This window comes from Spodoptera frugiperda, chromosome 12 (genome assembly GCF_023101765.2).
Source record: "Spodoptera frugiperda isolate SF20-4 chromosome 12, AGI-APGP_CSIRO_Sfru_2.0, whole genome shotgun sequence".
In the NCBI taxonomy this organism is placed as follows: domain Eukaryota; kingdom Metazoa; phylum Arthropoda; class Insecta; order Lepidoptera; family Noctuidae; genus Spodoptera; species Spodoptera frugiperda.
Genome location: NC_064223.1, coordinates 5,426,986 through 5,446,153, shown reverse-complemented (window position 1 = coordinate 5,446,153; position 19,168 = coordinate 5,426,986). Strand labels below are relative to the sequence as shown.

Below are 19,168 nucleotides of genomic sequence, written 5' to 3'. Positions count from 1 at the left end.
ATTATTTATATCTATGGAGATAGAGACTACAGATTAAAAAAAAAGATTTCATAATTGACCTTCACCTTGTTCGTAGATCATGTAAGATAAATATATGCAACAAACTCGACCCCTATTATGTAAAGATTACATTCACTTCATTATAAACCTTTACACTTAGTTTATAAAGTCTAATTTCGTCTATCAAGATGCAAATGAATGAAACGAGTTTTTTTGTTTTATGTGGGTCATTGTTACTTAGTTACACTTTACACGTGTTATGCGAATTTCGGTGCTATGACCGGAAATTAGAGTGTATTTTCAAGGATATCACGTATTTGCTAATTGGGTAGGTGGTTTTGATAAAATGATATTGGTTAAAAATTGTTTAAAAAATGTTTCAATATTTTTTTTTTGGCTTGATTTTCAATATTTTTGTACTAAGAGCTTCTGTCGACGGCTTCGCACGCGTTCCCGTGACATACAAAGTGTCAAATGTATTACCCTTGTTCTAAATTTCATCCCGATCCCTTCAGTCGTTTTGACGTGATTGAGTAACAAACATAACACAAACTTACAAAACTTTTGGATTTATTTTTACTTGCTTCAATCTGCTATATTCTTCTCCGTACCCTAAATTTCATAAAGCGCAAAAAGGTAACTTAACAAGCCAATTTTTGGAAAACACTTAGTTTTATAATATTGGTTGGGATTAAATAGATGCATGTATAAATTGAGCAGTTTCCTCAGTCAAAAATAAATTCTTTCGACTTTTCAATACAATAAAATATTCAAAAATAAACACATTTTTATTCATAGATTTGATGATCTACTTAATATTCGATTTCTTTCTAGCTAATTTTCTAAAAATAAGTCTACTATTTGACGAAAAAATTTGATGACGTCATAACGCACGATTTCATACAAAATTCATTGAAACTATCGAAAAAAGTATTGAATTTGACTAGTAGGCAACTAGCCTATTAAAAATATAGTCTGCCTACACAATACATAAGATCAACAACCTTAATTCTATATACGTAAGAACGTGTTTACAATGACAAAAATAAAACACAATAGTACAGTAAACGAAACAGACTTTAATCCATCTATTGATATACATTTGTTTCAATTGTTCCATACTATGCATACATACGTAGGTACCCGTGCATTTTGTTGATTGTACTTATTTATACAGGTTGTAATTTTTATTTTATGTTGTATAGCCATTATAGTTTTGTTTTAAATAAAATGTTAACGCATTATAAATCATGTTTCTGTATTTCCTATATACCTTTTCTCTATTGTAAATTAGAAAAGAATTAACATAAATTCTTTTGTAGTTTATTAATACTTACACTTTTTGACATTGAGCAGTTTTATTTATAAAGATGATAATGCAATTTGTCTTCATTTATTTAAATAGGTTTCAAACTTGAATTCTTTCGTAATGCATTTTGTTACTTTCATTCAGGTTACTAAGTATAACATTTCAATAATTAATAATACATTTAAATCGATATTTCGAAACTTTTAGCCATTGCATTGTAATCAGGTCAAGTATTTTTAGATTTTTATTTTTGATGCTTGAAAGGCTAATTGATTTAAGCGACATTTTTTTTGGTCTCATCTAATTTAAAAATTCTTTATAAGTTCTGCTCAAAAAGTTTATACTTATGCACATAATAATCATGATTTATTTTAGAGATGCGACATTTCAATTCAATGTTACTCTAAAAAAAACATATCGAATCTTTGGCCATGCTCCTTTTTAATCTGTGAAGATAAATTATTATGTGACACGATTAGTAAATACTTACAACAACTTATACACAGCAACAGAAAAGCAATAAACATTTTATTGATCACATTGACTTTATAAATTAAAAGATTAAATGCAACAAGAGATTCATTGCATCATTGCATTGCAGTATGTTTTCATAGAATCAATGCCCTTTTATACTAGTTGATAAATTATTTCTTGTCGTTTTCCAACATTTCTTAATATAAAGCACTTTTCATTTATTTCTATAGAATACTCAATATCTTTATTGCTTTTCCGTAAAGCTAGCACAGATGTTCTAAGTAAAAGCACAAATAAATATAACAGAGCAACGACAATGTTGTTTTATATTTTTATTTCACCATAAATTCACAGCTTCTTTCTTTCTATAATTTTACAATGCTATACAAAAAGTGTATTTATGTAGTAGAACATAAAGTCCTTTTTCGTGTGACGGTGAAAGGTAAGCGTCCACAGGCCCGCATCGTACGCATCGCACGCACCGTACGCATTCCGTATGACGACATCGCTACGCATCGCATGTAGGCATTGCCGATGATGCGGATCAGTGGACGCAGTTGTATGAGTTTCTATACATGACAAACTAAAATCCGTTGCGTGCGATGCGTACGATGCGGACCTGTGGACGTTTACCATAATGCACGAGTACAAACAATGCTTCGTAATTCGAATTACTTAATTAAATTTTACACTGGGTATATTTACATAGGCTACAAAGCTGAATATCTACGGATAAAAAATTCGGTTTTCCTCATTATTTTACACAAAAATGTAAATCGCATACTATATGTAGGTACTATGTTTAATTTACCTAATATGTTACATTATATTTTAACGAACGTTGGTAGAATTCACAATTGGTCGTGTATTATACCTATGTAACTTCGGTATGTTCTTTGATAGTTTACTTAATATTAAAAACATCTATTTTTCTAACTGCCCTAAGAGGTATTCCACATTGGGCACCCGTTAACCGTGGAAACGTAAACTTCCCAACACTATTATCTTAGTACTTATGCGCAGGTGCCATATGTGGAATAAAATATAAAATTAAAAATTATTCCACAAATGGCACCCACGAAAAATACCTATGGGTGCCGTAAGTGGAACATCTCAGGTGCCATTAGCTTGGGTGCCATTTAAACAGGTGCCCAATGTGGAATACCTCTGCCCTAAGCCATTCTTCATTTGACTAATTAACTATTAAACACAGTCAGTTTAATACGCGCTTTCTAACTCTTTTCGATTTTAAATTCATCTTCTCATTACGTAATGTTATGTATATCCTTATTTATTTTACTTCTACATGATATTGTGCTATGCACAAGAACAAGCCTAGACTTCGTGCTGTTTAAAAATTAGTGCATAAATTATATAAGGTCAGGGGGGCTAATGCCGGCATAGTTTTTTTTTACTCACATTTGAGTCTCCGTATCGGATGAACGTGTTGATGTATGATCAATGATATGGTCTCATCGAAATGAGAATCTATTAAGCTTTGAAATGCCGGGACCTTTTTTAATTAAATTGTCGCCAGTGCCAGGATATTAACTGTTTTTTAAAATTTGAGCAGTAGACGGAATTTCCCTTCTAAAATCGGAAAAATCCGTCATAATCGAAGAAATTATTGAAATCTTAAATTGTTTTAATAAAATACGTATTTGTGATATACTTCTGTAAGTGACAATGAATTCTGTGTTTCACAATCTTTAAAATAACGTCTCGTTCTGGTTAAATACGTAAAAATCATTTTTAGGGGCTATTTCGGCATGTTTAAGCCAACAGGGGTAGTCAACATATTTTAGTGGAGCGTTATCATCACATTTGTTAAATAGGTACTTGTTAAATAAGTACCGCTATTTACGAAAATTATGATTTTACTCCTTATACAACAGTACAAAACATTGGGTGATTCGATTTTTGAGTAAGTATACACTTATATACACATATACATTTAAAAACATCCCAAAGTAACAAAATTATATTCTTGTGAGATAATTATATTAATGCTGAAGACGGCGCGGATGAAATAAACTAAACTTAATATAAAAGCACAGAGATACATATGTAATTGTCTGGTTAAGGTTAAGGTACTTACTTTCATAAAATAAAAATACACATTTGGTATCACAAAACGTTTTAATTCAGTAAAAAACTTAAAATCTATCAAAATCAAATGGTATTTTAGAACAATATTGTGGTGGCAATTATTCTGTAAATGTTACACACAAAAAAGATTTACGGTCTCTGTAATGGGGCAAATTCGTCGTATGATGATTTTGCCCCATTCAAAATAGACGGAATTATGCACTTAATCATTTCGAGGTTACAAATTTGTTACGTTAAATAATCTGATCATTGGTAGCGTTATCTTGCAAAGAAATACACTGAAGATAAAAAACGACCCTACACTATATATATTGAATTCATTCGACACTGTAAATAACATAATTTTAAACTTATCTTCAAAAATACAGGAGCGTAGGGCACTTGCATTTCACTTTAAAAACGTAAGTAAACTTTGTAGACTGTTTTACCCGTTTTTATAGCACCTAACGCCAATCTGATGAATTTTATTTATAGTTAAAAGTAATGTTGTTTTACCGACCGTATTACAAACGCTGTAACTCGACTGTAAGGAGCATTATTTCAAGTAGACGGTTACGCCCCATAGACGGAATATGCCACCCTGACCTTACATGTCTAAACTAACGATTAGGTCTATTATGTTATATTACAGTTAGGTACATAACGTGATTTCTGAATAGACGTACTTTTTACAAAAGCAATAACTAAATTTTTCAATTTTAAAATGATGTCATAAAATGATTAAAATAATTCGAACGAACGACTTGGTGAATAATTTAATCTTAGCATGACTTTTAAAAGTTAAATTCTGCTTAAATGAAGCTCAAAAGAGCGGCCTGGAGATAATGATTAACGTTTCTCACTTAGTTCGCGGTTATTAATACCTAGATTATAACCTACGTAGGCCTTTGCAAGTCTAAGATTTCTATTAAACCTTTTTCTTAATACTGGGTCACTATTCTTAGTAAAATCCTACGGTTTTTCACGCCTATTGTACGCGACCTGAAACTCATTCAATGTCCAGTTATTTTCTATGGGGCAGATGTGACCAGTACATTGGCACTCCAGCTATACAATGAAGTGCGCACTTCATACGTTTTCTAAGAGAAATCGATTCACGGAATACTGAAACTCAATATCTACTTATTCACAAACATGGCCGATGTAATTGATTACAAGGATGGATTTCCTTTTGCTAATGTAGGACTAAAATACACAAGTAATCAGACAACATGATTTATGTCTTGTAATGATTGACACATTTGTACAATGTTTCAGAATCTAAGTGGGATGTCTAGGAATAGTTTCATGCGCTCGCCGATGTCGACAATGGAGCGCTCGTCCAATTGCTAGCTGTCCTCGCCAGCAGTTTCATCGTCGTCGGCGTCATCTTCGTCGAGGGGTTGGCTCGTGAGTGCTGCCCAGAGCGGCGACCGCGCGCCGGGCTGCACCGAGCCCCGCCGCTAGCTGTCCCGGTTGCACATCGCCGCGGCCGCTGCCGTACCCATAGCACCCACGGCACCAAACAGTATCGTGCCCACCTCTCGATCTGGCGTCACCTCCACCTAAATACAAGCCCTTGTATTTAACTACTCCATAACAACTATTAATCTTCGTATAAACAGTTATATCTCACTGCTTATTAAATCCGTGATAGTCATCAATACAAAACGTGCACAAAAGAAGGCCCATCACATGACCTTTATCAAAATTACAATGGTGACGCACAAACATAAACATTAAGGCACTCGAGGATACATAATGACATACGCAATTTCAATGATGGAACAAATAAAAATCGCTAGAGACAAAATGTATTTGCAATATTGAAGTAGGCATAGGCATTGGATATATGAATATCATTTACATCCAAATTTATACCTAACGAGAATACAGTGCCCTATCTCTGAGAAAAAGTGCTTTTTATATTACGAATGCTTTATTTAGCACAGACGAAACTCGTGATATAAATTCACATTCACATCATGAGAACAATATAGAACGTTAAATAATCTAGAATCACATAAAAGTCGAGGTTCACTTGTTTTATTTGAGACCGCGATAAACCGCAGCACCCGGTGAAATGTTGCTCAGAGTTTTTGTAATGTCTCGGTTCCCAGACTGAATGAACGAGTACACACTACTTTATTGTAAGTACTTGTGACTTAGATGTATTCGTGGGACTTAAGTACCTGTGAGAGTGTTGTTTGTTCAGGGTCAGATCGTTCCTCAAGCACGGTGTCAAGTTCGAGAGTAGGCGGTGGTCTTGGTGAACGTATCAGGCTGACAGGCCGCGGCTTCGTCTTCACCGGAGACATCTTCACCACTGACAGTTCCCCCCGATCCAGCTCGCAATTTCGTCGCCTCGCTCGCTCTCTGAAAATATCTTTTGTATTGAAAACTTGAAGGAGTTTCCTTCACTGTGATTTGTGGCACTTACACTTATATTGAGACACTACTTGATGGCGCGACGAGATTTTCTCGGTAGCTGACAAGACAGAATTTTCGATTCGATGAGGTGCTTAACACAGTTATTGCTAAGCTAAGACATTTTCGATTTTCTGTAGAACTTGATGAGAATATTTGTTATAGCTTCAACGCTTACATAATTATAGCCAATGTGCGTATCGGTTACTTTGTACGAGTAGGTAACAATGTGCGATAAAATCAACGCTTTATTATCCTGCAGTGCGTAAAATTGCTTCGAATATTCTGTAGGGGCTTTGACGCCGAATTTAACAACAACCGTATACGATCTCAGTTGAATCAATCATCATTATCACGCACATTACGTGTTACTGCTTCCCTTGCGGAACGCATATAGGGGAATTTAGCGGGACTTTACGGGGCAAGGCGGAATCATTTACCAAAATCCTACGCCCTATTGCTTTTCTTATATTAAGTAAGTGAATTCCGAAAATGTTGCCTTTATTTCACAATGAAATAAGAAATCGTAAAAGATGACCTGAATCAAGTAGCTCATGAAAAACTCTTTGTGTCCTAAATCAACGGAATTTGACCTAAAAGCGGACGAGCGAACCCTGAAGGGTTTATCGCGGCGAACATAACGTTATCGGGCCGAGTACAGGGCCAGAGTGGCTCAATAAATGGGCTGTGATTTCATTACATCCTTGTCATTACCAGTTTGCTCGTAACTCACCTTGCCATTTTGGCCCTTCTCCTCAAGCAGCAGATAACGGTGAGCGCTAACAATGGAAAGCCGAATATACACGATACAATCGGCACTACTATCGATTCCGGTGTCACTGTAACAATAAACATACGTTTAAATTCTTTCTCCCAACAATTTCATGTAAACAAAGGGCTGCGAAACCACACACGGGCCTCGTAGCTATACGTGTATCAAGTAGGTATAAACCAACAAGGCTCGATGAGTTTCAACAATGTACGGGAGTCGAGCGCAGTAAAAACAAGGCGTGTCATTTCACTATTTGTGTTTATGTTTCATTTACGTGCCTACTTATTGTGTTTCAGCCACAGGTGTGTGTAAACATGCACTCTAGTCGTGAAAACTTTTGTGTAATTGCACATTTGGCAGCGTAAAACATTCAGGCGGTTTGCGACGACGCTGAGCGAGCGCCATATTGAAATGCAGACTACAATTTACATAGGGTATAAATATTTAGTCGTGTTCGTACAGTGCCTGGATAAATTACGAGGTTTTTTAGATATAGTTAGTAGCTCGTGGAAATGGGAGCGGAGTGAAATGGAGCCTAGAGATAAGAATTTTTCTGAACACTTTGTGGAAGCTAAATAAGTGAGCAAAAGCGCTGACGACGCGATGAGGGCAACTGCCAACCTAATATTTTTGCATACCTACTTATTTAAATGGCTTCAACATTTTTATTCTTAACAGCTTAGAGAGAGTGTACCAAGTGTACCTATATTCGTGTGATTATTTGTTATTGTTGAACTTGTAAAGTTTTTATTGTAAAATGGTAGATTACACTTGATCTTTAAAGCTAGGTGTTGGTTTCACTTCTTTGTGCTTTAATCTCTAGTAATTCACGACTTAGCGAAAACTTAAGAGTCCTTAGTCACTTAAAGTTATTAAGCAATAAATAGCCAAGTTCAACAAACCCTAGACTAGACTTAGACCCAAACTTAGCACAAGGCAATTATCACCTGTTTAATAAAATGTCCAAAACTTTAGCTTGCTGTTCAAAATTTAATTAACACTTGTTGAAATATTTAATTAATTAAAAAGAGACGCTTTAAATCCTCCATCTTGTTTCGTTTGTCAAAAACAGCTGATCGATAGACAGCATTCAAAGTTGGAAACAAGCGAAAATCGGTTTAGGTTACTACGCAACGGCAAGATACTTTAAAAACTGGACTTTGTTGATTAATTAGAACTTAGTCGAAAGTTATTAATGTCCGCGATAGTATTGATTGTAGTTAAAAAATTTGGTAGATAGCTACTTTACAGTCTAAATCTCATTTAGGTTTCTTTTTTTTATGGTATAACTAAAGTAAAGGAGCAGACGGATCACCTGATGGTTACCCGAAACACCAGAAGAGTTACAAGTACGTTGCCTGCATTTTAGGAATTTAAGGGTTGTTAGGGAATCAGGGATTGGGAAGAGGGTAATTGGGCCTCCAATAATCTCACTGACACAACGAAACACAACACAAGCGTTGTTTCACGTCGGTTTTCTGTGAGGCCGTGGTTCGCGGTATCACTTCGGCCGAGCCGGCCCATTCGTGCCGAACCATGGCTCTTTCTTTTCTTTTCTTTACAGTTTGAATAGCTACTAAAGATATTGATTACCCTTAAAATAGTCTTAAGTCAATAAGACGCAAATCTCAAGAGTTTTAATGAAATTTAAATCAAATAGAAAGAGCTGGAAATTTTTAATCTACCTACTGTGGGTTGGGCTAAAAATAGTCTTTTATTATCTATGGTTAGATGGTCGGGTTTACATCGTGCAGTGCTTATGATCTCGGCACAGGCAGCTAAGTGCACAGCCTTGTCCGCGATAAATGAGAACAGTATTAAACAAGATACTGGCTGTTTGTACGAGAGTATGAGAGGACATTTTACGGCATTTTTTTATAGCTAGATATTTCATTGCTATACAATACCATTTTTTTTATGTATTTTAAGCTGAAAATTCGTGTAGAGATTCTATTCAACCTGTCTTAAGCGCTTCTTGATGTATATGGTAATTTTGTTACATGTTGTATATTATTTTTCTGAATAATACGTAGCGTTATGTCAACTAGTAGAGTAGGGTAAAAGGGTAGGCAATTTGATTTTACAAGAATAATTAAATTAGTATCTAGAATCTGGTGATTTAAATAGGGAGCCAAGCGCTACGTGCCTATTCATTTTTCAGACTTATTATCCGCAGATATTCTTATGAATAAAATAATTGAATGTGTAATAATTTAGTAAACTCGATTAGCATCTATTATTAAGCTCTAAAATCCGTGCTTCTTGACTAACGAGACGGTTAATCAACTTTAAGATTTACTATAAAATTGACGGTTCATTTAACTAGAAGATTTCCCTTATTAAATCCAATTGAAAACTGGCCATAAAAGGACAAAATATAGGGCAAGTGACCCGGTTGTGGCCATCGACCCCTTTGTGGCCATTTGGGCCTTCAAATATTTATAACTAAGGCATGGACAAATAAATTACTCTGTGATGTACAGTATTTAAAATATTGAATATTGTAGACACTGATACCGTTGGCAGCTTTGATATGTCAAACTTCACTTCGATGCAACAAGTCATTCTTTTTAGTTGAGGGTGAAATTGTTAAGATCTTAACAAAAAGGCTAAGGCGAGGGGGTGAGGATTTGGTTTTTATTTTTTAAATCTTTGCTTATTGTTTGGATGTTTATGTTAATACTACATGAAGAATATATTGTCTAAGTGGAACTAAAGTTATTTTGTCACCATATGTTTCTGAAGTGAGGTTATTAGAAGGTGGCCACTAATGGAGATAAAATTATGAATTTCTCCATCTTTGGCCACATTGCTGGCCAAAACTTTTGTACATAGACCCCCCACTTCTAGTCAATTATCGTAATTTATTTATTATTTTTCCTTGGCTTTACATATCAACAAATACATATTTTTCATTTTCAGAGATGCAATAAATTGCTTTCACACAAAGGGGAGGTCAGTTTACTTTGCAGCTTTTACCAACGTCATATAAATGTTGATCTCTTTATTTGTAAGTTAAATTCAAGTGAAGTAATAATATTACATATTTTCCAAACTAAATGAAAACCATTGTTTCTAAAATGTCAAATTTAATTAATAAATTTTGATTACTTTTATTGTATTTTTTGATGGCCAGAACTGGCACACGACCGTGGCCAGAAATGGCACGAATCTGGCCAAAAATGGCACAAACTCCCTTTTTTTTTCTTCTTTTTTATACACTTATTTTTCTTTTAGACGTTCTTTAAAAAAGGGTTTTCTTAGGCAAGGTTAATACATGTTAAATGACTTTTTACAAGAAATATGTTCATGATAACAAAAACTATAAGTTACGAAAGCCTCAAAGTCGACAAAATTCTTAAAGTGGCCACAACCGGGTCACTTACGATACAGCGGAAAGACTAATTTTAGGCGACGTCGCTTCCTTCTTTTCATTATAGAATAAATCAGACCCTGATCTCGGTAATTAAATCAACCTTTCCCACTTTTTTTAAATATTTCGCTGAAAGATAGAATGGTACCTACGGTTACGGTAGGTTCCCTTTCCATCCTAATTACTTTTTCATTTTTTAGGTTCCGTAGCCAAATGGCAAAAAACGGAGCCCTTAAACTTACAACGAAAATTGTTTTGAACGAGATATCATTATTAGTTTTTAAGAAATAATACATTTTCAAAAACCGCAAATATAACTTTGTCCTTCATACAAACACTATGTAAAACCAAGTTATTTTATAACTTTTAGATTATGTCATCTACTACATGGGCGAGTCCGACTCGCACTTGGCCGGTTTTTTTCACTTTCCACCGAAAACGAGCCGGCCGGCGTAATGACGTCGGCAACCCAAACTGCTGCCCCAGTTCGCGATAATAATCAGGCAAATTTTAAGCCTCCAGGACATAATGTTGCAATAATGGCTGCTATTCAGAATATCACGATAACAGCCTGAAGCTCTATAAAAAACAAATGACTTTCAGTATTAATTTCGTTTTAATTACAACCGGACTTTGTGCTATTTATAGCGAAGGTCCTGATTCTAATAACGCGATTAGAATTATCATTTAAATTATGGCATTAATAATTCGGAATGGGGTTTATAATAAACCGTAAACATACGTATCGACCCACCTCTAATCAGGTACGTGTAGGCAACAGCTAACAGCCATTAACTTGGTTTATCGAAGATTCCGAATACCATTGAAGTTACACGATTAAGCTGCTGCAAATTACCCATTTAATCACTCTTGTAGTCAGACATTAGACACGCTACTAACTAGAACACTTCAACTTGAGATGTACTTAGTAGTTACAAGACCGAATTGGCAACATCTAAGAGATTACACACACATATGTAGATAGTGATTAATTAATACGAGGCTAATCCATTTCTACGTGAACAATTGCTTCGGTAATTCTTTCTTCGTAAGATATACGTTTATTGTATTTTGATGATACTGGTAGAATAAGGGATGTTTCGCAATTCCGTCTTAGATCCAGACGCTCTAAATTGTCTTGCGTCAACGGAAATAACAGACGTTAGCCTATGTTCGCAACTACATGTATTCTAAAGTGAGTTTTAGAAAGGACGGATGGGACTATTTACTTGACATTTTACCACACACACAAACAACTTCTCGCCTTTTTATTCCCGAAAGAGTAGGCAGAGATGCACTTTACGGCATAAGCCCCATTTAATAGGGCATTTAATAATCATAGGGCACTCCAGGCACCGTGCTACCACCGAGAAAAACGAAAAACCGAAAAAAAACCCAGTAAGTAATACATTGCCCGACCCACGAATCAATCCCGAGACCTCTTGTCCGGCAGTCGCAATTGCTACCACTCGACCAACGAGGGAGTCATTTTACCCTTTCTCAAAATATTTAAGTAACGGAATATGTCATCATCATCATCAACAGCCTATTAATGGCCACTGTTGACCTCTTCTCACACGGAGAAGGTTTGAGCGTTAATCACCACGCTTGCTCAATGCGGGTTTACGATTTCAAACTTATAATTAGAAATTAGGATTCCCTTACGATGTTTTTCTTCATCGTTTGTCAGTGGTGTCTAAATAATCTTAGAAAGTAAATATAAGTCGGAAAAAGTCACATTGGTACTTGCCGTTGATAGGTTTCAAGTATGAGGAGCGGGTGTCTTAAACCTCCGGGCCTCCGTGAAGTAAGTAAAGCTGTCGATTTTGGTAGGCACGTGATAATATAAATTAAATATACGAAGCCTCTGAGGTGCTCACAGAAAGATGGAGGGTCGCGGAAATATAACGAGGTAATTCGGGGGAGCCATGTCTATTGTGAGGGAATCAGACTTCGCTCTCCCATTATCATTGTATTGTCGGTTTAGATAACCCACAGCAATGTAAATGCCGCTCTCTTGTTTGTAAGTAAATATAGAACGTTTTTGTTAAGAATTAAATTAAAACTTACTTAATTAGATTCTTTTGTCAAGATCTGTGTTTTGTGCATTCGTACTTTTGATCGGAATTGTGTAGCTACACGTGTTGAACTTAGCTTTATTGTCCAGTTACTCTATTGTAGGTGACACTCGCTCCTTACTACATGGTACTCATACAACTGGTGAAAATGACACCTCTGCTTCGGAAAACAAAAGTTTCTCAAGCTGTTATGAATTAATTTTACAATGAAAAGAAAATGCTCTGTACTCTTAGTACGAGTTTGTTTTACATTTAAGGAAATCGAAACGAGAACGCATTCAGCGCTCTGATTGGTTGGTTCATTCGCGCCAGCCAATCAGAGCGCCGAACGCGCTCTTGTTTCGTTTTTGTTCATCTTAAAGCAAACTCGTACTAAGAGTACTGATAATGCGGACTACCTAGCGGGTTTACCGGGGCTCCGGCTCGAAAAGCAGGAGAAGGAACAGGGTGGTTTTTAGTCAGTAAGAGTCTGACCCTCTCGCCTCGCCCAAGGCGGAAGAAGTCATTGGATAATTTTACACCCGCAAAAAAAGAAGCTTCCTGATAATACTCTCTTACTCTTACCGGTGGGATAAATAATGATGGGGGTGGGCCTCTTGTTGTTGGCGCTGTGTTTGGGCACGGAGGGGGCGACATTGGTGCTGGCGGTGGTGGTGGTGGGGGCCGGTGTGCTGTTCGCGAACCGCTCCAGCAGTCGCAGCGGCGGCGACGTCGATGCTCGCGTCATCTTCAACGCTGTTCACAGAATAAAAAATATTATTAACTAGCTACTTCCGCGCGGTTTCACCCGCTCTGCTCGGCTCCTATTGGTCATAGCGTGATGTTTTATAGCCTATAGCCTTCCTCAATAAATGGACTATCCAACACAAGAAGAATTATTCAAATCGGACCAGTAGTTCCGGAGATTAGCGCGTTCAAACAAACAAACAATCAAACAAACAAACTCTTCAGCCTTATAATATTAGTATAGATTAAATATTGATATATTTAGCTTGCTAAGTAAAGTCGGATTTGCTTTCATGTTGTGATGATTATCATGATAGTGATGTGTCTTCATCAACCAGAAGACTTAAGGAACTGTATTGACAATGCTTTAACATGCAACTTGGCGAACGCATTTAGAAGTTAGATCATTGACAATTAAGAGCATGCTATAGCTGTATCTCTAAGGTTGCTCCCAAAGAATGAGAAGTCTGTACCTTTCCGTGGCCTAAACGAAAAAGATTAGCTGAACTAGTGACTCTCAAAATTTCTAAAATCTTTTTGTCAAAAAGTCCCAAACCGTGCTATAAAAATAGTAAACAAGACTCTTCAGTGTAGCTACATTAGAAAATTATGCATAGTTTACAAAGGACCAGGTGTTTTACCGCGTGGGTAGTGGGAGTCGCTTGGTGGAGACTGATTAGCAATACTTAACCTCGGTTGGGTTCACAGCTCAACCTGCCACGCTTTTATGTCGACCCCCAAACGTTATTAATACCAGTAGTCTAACGAAATTCATCAAGATTTTGTAGGAGATGCAAACAGCACATCAAGTTATCCTGTCTATCAATTTTAGTAAGCAGATATTCAACTTTATCCTTTTGTAATAAAGATGAAAATACAGTGGTGTGGTGGATTCAACAAGGGTCGTAGTCTTTCGGGTTCAAGGTGAGCTTTAGGGATTACGTAACACTCTGTATATTAAAGAAAATTTACATTTGGGTGTAGTTTAATGCGCAGCCGTCTATACTTATATTCTCAATCATTCTCTTACACAAAATATCTTAGTTAATAATAAAAAAGTAGGAAAGAAAGGAGGTAAAAAGGTTTCAGAATTGCTGTAGCGCACACTCTATGTGTTCGTAGCATTTCGTAGCACCAAGTACTTCAATATCCCCCGGCTTCTCATGTCCCAAATTTGTTCTTGTAACATATACATAATTGTATTGTAATATTTGTATGTTTACTTGCAAAGGCCGGCTTTATCTTAAAATTGTATTAAGTCTATTTCTGTGCCCACTTCTGTTATTACAAACATGTAATGAAGGGTGATTCTGTTGCTAAAACTCGGGTAATTTTTTGAACTCATGTTTACTAATAATACGAGTATCGTAGTTGGAAATGTAATTGTCTATCTGTTGAAAGTTCTGGGGAGGTTATGATATACATAAACGTAGATAGCCTAACCTTACTTTCTTTATAGCTAGTGCCTCCAAATACAGATAGAAAAAATGCTATCTAGAATTTTCTATAAATCATTTTTCAACAAATTCGCCAATATTTCTAGATAGCATTTAAAGTGCTCATCCTATTTAATGAGACCTAGTAAGTGATACTCAGATCACGGTAGACCATTTATTTCAAATTGATCACTATTTTATTCCGTTTCACGATAATATTTCACGTTTGGAGCCAAGATCTGGATTGGAATTAATAGCCAGCAACCAGCTCTACTGGCGTGATACCATGGGCTCACAGTGTCAAAATTGGTGTGAAACAAAGCTTGTGTTGTTTCACTCTGTAACTGAGGTTACCAGATGCCTAATCCCCTAGAAATGGCAGACGACACACTTCTGGTGGTGCGGGCGTCACTTGACGTTGCTGATTGCTTACCATCACGCAATCCGTATTTGTCTCCTCACCCCAAAAATGAAAAAGTTGAAGAAATTACGACGGCCAAACAACCAACTAAATTCAAATAAAATTTACATCCGTGCATCCCCCAAGATGAAATTTGACTTGATAAGCGTCAATCAATTCTATTTAAATATCAAATATTGAATCAGAGTCGTCAATTTGATTCCGCTATTATTATTGGTCGACCGAATCCCCAATGAGTTGTTTCGGAAATGTATTTGTTATTCGACATTTGGGAATAATAACGCTGTTATATATTTGTGTGTATCGACTTATCGAGTTAAACAATGCTGGGGTTTCGTGTTGCCAATGCCGCGAATGGCTTGTTTGGTTTTCCTTTGATCGTTCGAAAAAGTACCTAAACAAATACATAAGCACCTTTTGTATCATTTCCATCATCCTGACATTTTAATTGTATTATTTTTGACTCGTGGGTTAAGTTTTTTTTTGTTAAGTTATAAGCCGGTAAACGAGTAGACGTATCACTGATGACAAGCAATCGCCATCGCCCATGGACACCATAAACACTAGAAGCGTTACAAGTGCGTTGCCGGTCTTTTGGGGGGTTTGGAAATTGGGAAGATTGGAAATTGGGCGAGAGGGTAATTAGGCCTCCGGTAACCTCACTCACACAACGAAACACAACGGAAGCGTTGTTTCACGTGCGATTTTCTGTGAGGCCGTGGTATCACTCCGGTCGAGCTGACGCAATCGTGCCGAAGCATGGCACTCCTATACTTAAAAGTCACTGTTGACTTTCAATCTATACCTACAACTTTTGACATTTCTGTATAAATATACCGTCTATAGATGACATCATTTCTAGCACGGTTTAACCGTTTGTTTTTATAAGTTCAGAAATGAAAATGGGGACGAATACCTATTGTTCCCTTTAAAAAATCCATTCAAAAAACTTCACTATGAGAAATCCTATATAGTAAAGTAACAGATAATTTATCTGTGAGTGCCACATGAAAAGAGGATCCCAGTACTCTCACTCCCTAGTAGGATGCATTCACAGTCTATATTGAAAAAGTTTGACAGTCCGCTCGGGATTAATTGATTTCAAAGGTAACAGTTTGTCGGAGTCTATTTATAGACTCAACGATCATTGTCCGTAGACTTACTTGATCTTATCTACTTATGAATTAAGTTCCTGATGTTTTTTATTAGTAGATGGGAAAATAGATGGTTCTTTAGGTAGACTTTTCGTCAGTTCTTTACATTTTAATTTCTTTTTATAGAAATTGAGAATCGTAATAATAATGCGTTTTTCGTGATAGGACTGGACATAATCTGAAAAAAAAAACGTTGCCCCACACTAAGATTTTTGCTTGTGTCGTGGGTGCGTTTACAAACATACAAGTTCACATACACATGACAAACAGACTCGAAGCAACAATTTGATGATCGCACAAAGAGTTACTCCGTGCGGGAGTCGAACCCACGACAGTCAGTTGCCCAACCACCGTGCCTACTGTGCAGTCGTATATCTATAATTCCCCTTTATATTTGTAGTAAATGAGAATCGTAATAATAGTACACTTCTCTTGATAGGACAGGACACACAATCTAGAATGGATTTTTATGTTTGTGATTGTGTTCTTTATTATTAGAGTGGATCTAGTAATAAAGGTTCGACTCGCAATAAGTAATTGTGTGTACTAACGTTCACCTCAGCATATTTCTTTCTCGGTTAATCTGATACGTGTCTTTAACTAGGCTGGCTACAAGATACATAAGAGAATAAGTTATTTAGTTCCAAGAAGGTTTTAAGGTGTGTAAGTTAGTTCTCCTATTTCTTAGAGCTCAGTAACGATTAAGATTAACAAAATAGAGTACATAATATGTATGTATTATACATATAATTTCTTAAGTCGTTCCTACAAACAAGTAGACAGGTAATATTACCACATTTTAAGCGCTCTCAGACAGATGTAGCATCAAGTTATGTTGTAGTTACATTAATAACAATAGTAGGTGTTTATTTGATACTCAATTACTTAACAAAACAATAACAAGGAACTTTGTATTACTTTATCATTGATTGAGTAAATATTTTGCTGGAATTATGGGCGTTTAATTTTAACCTATATAGCTAGCAACATATAGCTATGTATTTATTGGTGCCATATTGTAGGTTATGATAACAGTTCGACTTTTGTGCTCCTAGGTACGTAAAATTACGTGACAGCGGGTGCATAGAGTGGGGACTCTAGGTGGTCATCCAGCGGCTCAGGAAAGACGGCAGCACAATGGTCACGTGCTGCCGTGCAACTTGCACAGCGAGGTTCATGGAAGAGACGTCTCCCTAGGGATGTGTCGTAACAGGCGTTGTACCATGAGGGCTCCAAAGCAGGTCTAATTGACTCGGTGCCCCTTCATAGGTGCTTTGGGTGGCCACCGAAATGGTTTTAGTGAGGTACCAATCCCACACTCATTTCTTCAAGAGAATACCCAGTATTCACGCCTCTTGAAGTTTTCCCACCGTAATGAAAAAAGGTACAAAAAATTATTGGGAAATCCAATTATTATCCAGAAATTCTCATCATTAATAACTGCTTCTGCTCAAGTTATGAAGTCTAACACTTCTCTACTCGTGTATACCATTAAAGGGGTACTCAGTAAGTACGGCAAAAATAAAATATTTACGCTGCGAATGGAACGAAACATCAATTTGATTTTAAACAGATTTTCTCTTTCCATTCCGGCATCGCGTCGGTTCGATGTCTGTCGACAAACGAATCAAACATTCATCTTGTTCAATCAGTTCTTATCTAACAGTAATGAATCTTAAATCGAAAGGCGTGAACGTTCATTTTCTAATAATTAATGAAATTGTAATTTTGGAGGTGAGGAGAAAATTGTTCACTTTTAAAATTAAGGGCATTTTTTATGAAGATTTTTCGATAATTTTGTTATTGAATTTTAAACTTAGTTACTTTTAAAATAAGTTAACTATCTTCCTTACCTTCCTTCGGTGAGGAAAAGCTAACTAAATCGAAGATAATATCATAATGAACGTGCACTCACGTTTAACCAGTCACATTTGTAAAATGCCAGCCTAATTCCAAACACCGAGCAAAATTCCAGCCTCGTGGGTCGAGATTTAAATCAAATTCACCTAATTTCTACTCATTCAATTATTGTACAATCTGGCAGAAGCCAGTAAACTTTACGTATTGTTTCACTTTGCTAATGAACTGTATACTTCCTCTACTATGAACATTTAAACACATTTTGAGAAGATTAAACGTTATATCGAAGAGTTAATATAACTTCAACAGTTTAAGAGATACTTAGCCAAGATTTTCGACTGTTTTATGGCTGTCCGCGACCCAGAAATAATTAATTTTTAACGTCATTAGCAAAGAGCAATCATAATATTTCAATCGATACGAAAGCTTTTAGCTTTTACGCAAGTACTTAAGTGATTTTCCAAAGTTATACTCCAGAAGGAACTCTTAATCAGTTTTTGTTTCCATCAATATTCTTGTCACATCATTTTAAACGACATAGGCCGGACTGGATGCGGGTACGTAATTGAAATGCTGAATTTGGGAGCAAGTGAACTGGTCACACACATGTCGTTCTGCACTCACCGATATAGTGCGCTGCTATGCACTTATCGAAGTAATCCTCGGTACATACATTGCGGAAACTCTGAACCTCTTCAAAAAACTTTCAAACAATATTTAGAAATGGAACATCGATGTCGTATGTTACGTGTTGGTATGGTTTACGCGGAGTGGTGTCGGGAGCGCGCGACGTGCGGCCGCTCTGGAGCTCTCCCGCCGTAACACTGAAACCCCGAGCTCGACTGAAACCGAAACATTAGGGAGTCGGTGCATTTCGTACGACGACCCGGTCCGTGGCACTTCACTAATGCCGATTCTAGACAATCCCTTTTGAATCAAACAAAACTTACGTACGGAAACTCGTCGCTTGAATGGGTAAAAGCTTTTCTCCGGAAGGGTTGAGTATCCATTATGTAGAGGAGTGATATAATTAACACGCTTCTCGTATAT

General features: G+C 36.5%; 1 protein-coding gene across 1 annotated transcript; it reads right to left on the bottom strand.

Moving 5' to 3' along the window:
- Nucleotides 1-4,159: 4,159 nt before the first annotated feature.
- Nucleotides 4,160-18,955, bottom strand: LOC118262981 (uncharacterized). Its single transcript, XM_035574702.2, has 5 exons — nt 18,743-18,955; nt 13,086-13,256; nt 7,032-7,137; nt 6,064-6,247; nt 4,160-5,436 (listed from the first exon to the last, which is right to left on the bottom strand). Exons 2-5 carry the CDS (start codon nt 13,246-13,248, stop codon nt 5,335-5,337), a joined length of 555 nt encoding a protein of 184 aa, XP_035430595.1. The 5' UTR covers nt 13,249-13,256; nt 18,743-18,955; the 3' UTR covers nt 4,160-5,334.
- Nucleotides 18,956-19,168: the final 213 nt, after the last annotated feature.

Excerpts from the sequence above, each read along its gene's own strand:
- LOC118262981 (XM_035574702.2), bottom strand. The coding sequence starts at position 13,248 with ATGACGCGAGCATCGACGTCGCCGCCGCTGCGACTGCTGGAGCGGTTC. Across the intron at positions 7,138-13,085 it reads CATCATTATTTATCCCACCG|TGACACCGGAATCGATAGTA; the intron begins GTAAGAGTAAGA and ends TTATTGTTACAG. Across the intron at positions 5,437-6,063 it reads AACAAACAACACTCTCACAG|GTGGAGGTGACGCCAGATCG; the intron begins GTACTTAAGTCC and ends GCTTGTATTTAG.